Below are 7,950 nucleotides of genomic sequence, written 5' to 3'. Positions count from 1 at the left end.
TTTGATCATCTTCACTATCTATGCAAAGTTTTGAAAAATAATGCTTTTGTCGGACAAAAACGCCACAGTAGATTGGGTAGATTTTAATTACTTCGGGATAAAATTACATGGATGATATTTATTTCAGAACGAACGCTATTTAAGAACGTCCAGTCGGACGCAATGCCTGTTTTCCCCCGGTTGCGAAATGTGACAGCTACAATCAAAAATTTAACATCTGTACATGAAATTCGTTTGTTTTATTTTAAAGAAACAGCCTCTAAACATATTGTATTACATACAGCTGGATCGCGCGATGTTTGTTTGAAATGGGGTTGCCTGAGTCTCGTGTTTAACCACGCAGGAGTAACGCTCGTGTGAGTTCCAGTCTGAGGCTGGCAGAGTCAGGTAACTGCTCGTACTGAACGTGTTGTCGGCGTCCTGCTGGATCCGGCTGGTCTCAACGCCATTCCTTCTCGTACTGCCGTCCACAGTCCACTCGATATTCACAGCGGCCGGATTAAACCCGCTCACTAAACACACCAGGGTGGCGGTGCCCTGTCCCCGAATTTCTTCCGCAGACGGTCGGAGTACGGATACGGCGGGTTTTCGCGGACCTGTAGATAGAAAGAAGTGCAGGGAAATGAATTATTAATTGATATAAATAGGAATCAAACTTTCGTGACAGATTATTGGCATGTTCCATGATGTTATACTCGTAAGGACATGAATCACAGAACCAATAAGAAACCCTGAAAGAGATATGGCAAAGCGCGTGGCAAAACTCCGAAATGTCGTCGCAGCTATTCACGTAAAAAGCGAGATGAAGCAATGGATTTGATTGACATACTGTGTCTTTGTCTCTCCTCGGAGATGCCGCGATTCGCCGCAGTAAAGGAGGGATTGTGAATGGCTGAAAATCATGGAAGTATTTTAATGTGAATAAATAATACCAGTTAAGGTTTTATACTTGGATTTTCTAGTTTTTAGTCCCTCAATTAACTCCTAAAGTGTTGTTTGGACCAAGGTGATAGACACTGAAGAAAAGCCCGAAAACAACTCTCAGATGTCTATGAAATCCAGAAGATGTGGATATCTGGGTCATTGTTTTTATAATCAGTTTTTCCATTAATTTGAAAAGTTGAACCCATCCACACAATAGGATATCAAAACTACAAAACAGAATTTATAAAGAAATCGTTTTACAGTGGTACCCCGGAGGAAAACGCAGCGACAAGGCAAAAAGCTAAAGAGCGATTTTCCAGAGTTTCTGACCTCAGAGTTGTTATTCATGGCGAGATCACTTAGTACGGTAATGATCAGGTATCCAAACGTTAGATACTCAACGGCCCGCGGGGCTGGAGAGTTCGAAATGTAAACAAAACAGGTGGGCTGAGTGATAATTTGTTATCAAAGCTGAGACATTTACACTAAGACGGCGCAGAAGGTCAAGCACACTGGTGAGGCCTAGGTGGGCTCTGGGGCGGCGCCTTGCTGAAGGGAAATTGGATAGAAGTTAGAACGGAGCACCAGAATCTTGATGACTTCAGGTTAATAGGTATAGAACAAGAGGAGCTGAAGTAACGTGAAAAGATCTAGTTGAGGGAAACAAATATCGAAATTAAGCATTAATGGAAATTAAACATAAGTGATAGTAGTTGCTATGACGAAGGAGAAGGAGCTTGGGAGGCTGAAAGATCTGAAGTTAGATAAGTCGACGAACTAGATGGACTACAGGATTCTGAAGGGGGTAGCTGGATAGATTAAAGAGGCATTAGTAACGATCTTTCAAGAATGGTCCAATGGGTCCGCAGGACTGGAAACTCACAAATATTACTCCACATTCGGAGAAGAAATGGTCGCAAAATGCAGGATATTATGGGCCAGTTAGCCTGACGTCAGTTAATTTCCTAGTAAACATGCTCATGTTTAATCGAAATTTTAATATATTGAGTTTGCTAGAATCCATTAGTAAGGACGAAATTTCTAGGTACTTGGCGGCATACGATAAAACCAGCCGTAATCAGCATGGTTCCCTTAAGGGGTAATTTAGTTGACAAATCTGTTGAGATTCCTTGAGAAAATACCAGGCAGGATAGACAAATAAGAGTCAGTGGATGTTATTGACTTGGATTTTCTGAAGACGATTGACAAAGTGTCACACATCAGGCTGCTTAACACGATAAGAGCATAAACTATCACAGGCATAGACGGATCATTGGCTGACTGGCAGGAGAAAAGCGTAAGGATAATCTGTTCTGGTTGGCTACCGGTGACTAGTGGTGTTCTGCAAGGATTGGTGTTGAGTCTGCTACGTTTCAGGCTGGAAGTTAATGATCTGAACAACGGGATTTATGGATTTGTGGCCAGGTTTGCGGATGATGCAAAGACGTGTGGAGGAGTAGACAATGTTGAGGCAGTAGGAATCCGCTGAATGATCTTGACGGATCAGGTGAATGGGCAAAGATGTGACAGATGGAGAACACTGTAGGAAATTGTATGGTCATGGAGAATGGTAGAAGGAATAAAGGTACAGACTTCGAAACGGAGATCGAATTAAGAAGTCGGAGGAGCAAGGAGACATGGAAGTCATCCTGCAGGTACACCTGTTCCTTGGGCAATTCCTAGGAAACTCTCGCTAACAGCATGAATACCAAGCATAGTATTTATTTCGAGATGAGCAGAATATAAAAGCAAAGATTTAATGCTAATGTTTTAAAAGGCAATAGCCAAAGCAGATTTAGAGTATTGTGAGCAGTTTTGGACCACATATCAAAGAAAGGATGTGCTGGCATTGGAGAGGGACCAGAGGAGGTTTACAGGAAAGATCCCGACAATGAAAGAGTGAAAGTATTAGGAGCATTTGATGGCCCTGGGCCTGTACACGCTGGATTTCAGAAGAATGGTGGGGGTTGGGTTGGGGGGGGGAGGTATGTGTGGAGGATGAAGTCTCATTTTAACCTACCGAATATTGAAAGAGCTAGATTGAGTGGAAGTGGGAGGATGCCCCCTTTAGTGCAAGAGGGTAGACCTGAGAGAAAATCCTTTGAATACAAGGATAGCCCTTTAGAACTGACATGAGGAGAATTTGATTTATCCGTAAAGTGGTGAATCTGTAGAATGTATTCCCAAAGGATGCTGTGGAGACCAAGTCTTTGGGTATATTTTAAACTGAGTTTTATAGTCTCTTGATTAGCAACGACGTCAAAGGCTATGGAGAGAAGTCAGGAGAATGATCTTGAGAGAAAAATATACCAGCGATGATCAAATGACGTAGCAGATTCATGGGGTCGAATTCCCTAATACTGTTCCTATATTTTACCGTCTTAAGGAAATAAAAGTTCTCTATCGCAATTCGGTAACATTCACAGCTCGGCTCTGGTCCCCATTAAGCTTCAAGTTCAGGATAAATTGTATCGTCAGTCAACTGTTTACATGTACACGGTCAAACATAGCAACGTTTTAGGAGACCAAGGTGCACAAAACAATATACACAAAATAAAGTAATATTAGCAGAAATAAATTTTAAGAAACTAACAAAATATATTCCAGCCGATTGGCATTCAGATCATTTATACAATAATTTGTGGGCTCTAAACACGACTTCACCTCGGTTGTCTAATGCAAAACCTCACTGTTGTGAATATATTTTAATGCATCTGTTCCCTGGGACACTTTTAAGAAACACTCGCTAACAGCACGAAGCATCTATTCACGAAGCTATTTTAAAAATGTCATGGCAATGAACTCAGGTTGTTTTGCAGATACTTTTCTGCTAAATTAAGTAACCCTACCAAGCAAACAGGATGCATATGTGCTAGTTTTCTGCCTGCGGATTTGTAAAGATACAATGAGAGGCGGACTGTAAATCAGATCGAAGCATCAGGATTGATAATATTATTCCAAGGTTCAAACGAAGTAAAAACACAAACGAAAACTAAAGGTGATTAGACCCCAACAAATATTCACTTACTGTTGAAATTCAGTTTGGTTCCTCTCCCAAAGGTGAATGCGTACGGGCTACTATCATACCAGACACCACAGTAATAATCGGCGGCGTCCTCCCTTTGAGCGTTGGTGATGGTTAAATGCATTTGGTTGTTCGATGAGTCCATGGAACCGGTGAATCGATCTGGAATTCCCGATCCTCTCGTGGAGCTGTCATACCACACAAAAACTGGGGCGCTGCCTGGTTTCTGCATGTACCAGCTCCTGTAGTAGCTGCTGATGCTGCCCCCTGACATGGTACAAGTGATTTTCACGGTTCTACCCGGAGTCGCCGATACGGACGGAGACTGAGGAGTCAAAGTCACCTCCGCGTTTGCAGCTGGGGAAAGTAACAAATAACTATTTAAAACCCTTAAGTAAAAACTCGACATAAAGGACAGTATAAAGGAGTAAGTATTCTACTTACTCAACAAACAGGACACAAACGCCGCAAGTACCAGGACCCATTCAGCCATGGTGAAGCTGATAAGAAGACTTAGAAGTCAAAGGCTTTCGGACACAAGTCCTGTTCAGGGCTTTCGAAGCTGCTCCTTAAGAACTGTGAAAGACTGCAAAGTCACTGAAATATATATACATGCAGATCTCTACTCAGGAATGAATTGGATCATGATTTCAGGAAATGGGCGGGGCAACTATGTAAACGATGCTGAGATCGGGAGTGTTGAGAAATTCAAGTTCAGTGGAGAGGACGTCACCAACAACCTATCCTGGTCCACCACGTAGATGTCACGGCAAAGAGCGCTCATTGGCGCTCTCTCTTTGACTCCCAGCAATTTTTATCGATGAATTGTGTCTGGATGCATCACGGCTGGGTATGGTGTCTGCTCTGCTGGTAATTGAAATAAACTAAAGAGAGTTGCTCTATGCTCTATGCTAGAGCTCAGCACATCACGGAAGCCAACTCCCCTCCATGTATTCTGTGTATACTGTCGTTGTCTCGGCAAAACAGCCTATATCGGCAAAGACCTTATCCATCACTGACATTGCCTCTCCTCCCCCATCCCATCGGGCAGAAGATCCAAAAGCTTTAAAGGCACATACCACCAGGCTCAAAGACAGCGTCTGTCTCGTTGTTACGTGACCACTAAATGTTTCCCTACTGCGATCAGATAGACTCTTGACCTCACATTCTATGTCGTTATGCCCTTGCACCTTACTGCCTACCTGTACTGCACTTTCCCTGTAACTGTAACACCTTATTCTGCTCGCCTGTGCTATCTCAATACACTGATGAACTGATCGGTATGAAGGGCCTGCGAAACTGTTTGTTCTCTGCACCTCGGTACATGTGACAACATTTAAGCAATTTGAAAATTTACCAATTTATGACCTATTCACTGTCACTGACGTTTGCACATTTCCACGCAGCCCCAAAGTAGAACTCGGAAATTCATCCTCATGTTTCATCAATATAATGCACAGAATAATGTGTTAAACTGCTGAGGTAAAAGCTTTCCCGTGTTACAAGTTATACACTTTTGACGTCGATGTAAAACGCCTTTCCGTTTAATTGCCACAATGCATTTAAAGTGTTGTCTGCACCGATGAGCTGAAGCGCCTGTGATGGTGGACAGACGATGCAACTGTTTGGCGTTTCACTCAGGGTGGCGGGAATGAAGGGAGTACTGTAGTGAAACATGATACTTGGAATATCGACGGAAAATGTTTCAGAATTTCAGTGGAAGTTTCTCCTTTGCAGTGTTTCAGTGAGACTCAATAATACGCCCCTTATCTTAGGTCGATTTATTTGTGTTCTTTTTGTAATTCAATTTTTTATTATTATTTATTCTTAGTTTACAAAGCTGCATAGCATATCATAGAGCAGATACAGTACAGCATATTTATACAGACATTCCATGACAGAAAACCATATAAAATTACGAAACAGAAAAAAACTTCTAATGTAAGTTTAAATTAACAGACAACCGAAATTGATCCTACGCATCTTGCACTTTTCCCTCACTGTTAATTCTTCCCAACATGAGTTCATATGATGCAATCTTAACCCTTTCCTCAGTCCATTCCCTCACAGTGGGACATCTGGTTTTTTTCCAGTTTTGCAATATAATTCTTGCAGCTGTGATGAAACCCAGCTTTAAAATAGTAAATTAGTCATGGTTTACATTAGGTATCATTCTCCGATCACCCAGGAGACAAAGCCGTGGGCAGAAGGGCAGTGTGGAACCCGACCAAATCCCCAACAAATCAAGAACTTTACACCAACATGGAGGAACCATGGAACACTCCCAAATCATATGAAAACATGTGCCCACCTCATTTTTACATTTCCAGCATAAACGATTATCAACAATCCCCATTTTGTAGAGTTTAGTTGGTGTCCAATAATATCTGTGTACTCTCTTATACTGAATAAATTTCCCTCTCGCTTCCCTAATATGTCTACCCACATGTGATAAAATATTTGACCACTCATTATCTTCAATATAACTTCCAAGATCCTTCTACCATACTGCTTTAAGATTGTTACACGGGTCACCCACAGAGTGCCTGAACATTTAATATAACACTGATGCTTTATGAACTTCCTGTGGTAGTGTAAGGTATTCAGTTAAAGGGTTACTTTGTGGGTCACCATTGTTGAATATGCTACTAACGCAATGTCTTATTTGTAAATACTTCCAGAAATTCCCTTTATCTACAAAGTTATATTTCCTCTGCAAATCCACATACGACATAAAAATCCCAATCTCACTGAGACCACCTACTGTATTTACACCTTTAATCTTCCGTTCCTTCCAGTACACCATTCTTTTCCCAATGCGTTTCACAGGGGCATTCCAGAGCGAGGAGTATAACAGCTTTAAATGTGACATTTTTACAAGATTCATGAATAGTACTCCACACACCCCTTGAGTGAAATAGTATAGGATTTAGATTAGTGTTGTTTTCCACATGTTGTGAGAGAATGTTAAGGGGAGAATGTGGTGCAGCCAAGCTCCGTTCTATAACTACACAATCTAAATCAACATCTGCCCTGTCCCAATGTTTAGCTAACTTGATCATTTCAAAGGATAATTTATATGCCCTGACGTCTGGTAGACAGAGCCCACCCATGTCACTGGACATACACATCTTACTCATTTTAATTCTGGGCTTCTTCTTATCCTATAGAAAGTCAATAATAATTTTGTTGTATTGCTTGTCGATCAAATCTGAAATATTTAAAGGAAGCAGCATAGAAAGATAGTTAAACTGAGGTGCTCTGACCATTTTAACTACATTGACTTTATCTCAGAGTGACAGTCGCAGAACACCCCACTTAGCCAGATTATTTCTTAACCTACTCAATAATGGATCAGAATTTAAAGTAATTACTTCATCCAAATTCTGATTGTGTTTGACCCCTTGATACATCATTCCAACTGGCACCCATCTAAAATTAAACTGAGATACTGAATTTGAATAACACAATTTTGACATTGGCACAGCCTCAGATTTATAACCAGACACTTCAGAATATAATTAAATTGTTTTCATTAGTGGGTATAAGGAATGAGGAGAGTAATTAATCAGTAATAAAATATCGTCAGCATACTGCATCAACTTATGTTCCTTTCTGCCCCACTTCATGCCTCTAATATCTGGATCTGCTCTAATCACGACCTCCAAAGGTTCCAAAAACATCGTAAATAACAGTGGGGAGAGGGGGCAGCCTTGGAGTGTACCCCGTGAACTGTTGAATAATGGGGATATGATACCATTTGTAATTACTGCAGCTTTTGTGTTTTTATACAAAATTGTAATCCATGATTAAAGACAGAGTCAAACCCAAAGAATGACAAGGCCATGGTTAAAAATCTCCACTCAACCCTGTGAAAGGCCTTTTCAGCATCCAGGGAGATGGCAGTAACTGGGATACTACTTGGGGAGTACAGCCATGTTAAGTGCAGTAATTTTACATTGTCAGTTGGGGATCTGCCTTTAATGAAGCCAACCTGGTCA

At 41.2% G+C, this 7,950-nt stretch overlaps 1 protein-coding gene across 1 annotated transcript; it reads right to left on the bottom strand.

Moving 5' to 3' along the window:
* Positions 1 to 220: 220 nt before the first annotated feature.
* LOC132400376 (immunoglobulin lambda-1 light chain-like) lies at positions 221 to 4,533 on the bottom strand. Its single transcript, XM_059981323.1, has 3 exons — positions 4,394 to 4,533; positions 3,953 to 4,306; positions 221 to 596 (listed from the first exon to the last, which is right to left on the bottom strand). The coding sequence occupies exons 1-3, from the start codon at positions 4,440 to 4,442 to the stop codon at positions 274 to 276; spliced, it is 726 nt and encodes a 241-aa protein (XP_059837306.1). The 5' UTR covers positions 4,443 to 4,533; the 3' UTR covers positions 221 to 273.
* Positions 4,534 to 7,950: the final 3,417 nt, after the last annotated feature.

The sequence above is a fragment of the Hypanus sabinus genome, chromosome 10 (assembly GCF_030144855.1).
Source record: "Hypanus sabinus isolate sHypSab1 chromosome 10, sHypSab1.hap1, whole genome shotgun sequence".
In the NCBI taxonomy this organism is placed as follows: Eukaryota; Metazoa; Chordata; class Chondrichthyes; order Myliobatiformes; family Dasyatidae; genus Hypanus; species Hypanus sabinus.
Note: the sequence above shows the minus strand (reverse complement) of the source record. Positions and strands in the feature narration are given on the sequence as shown.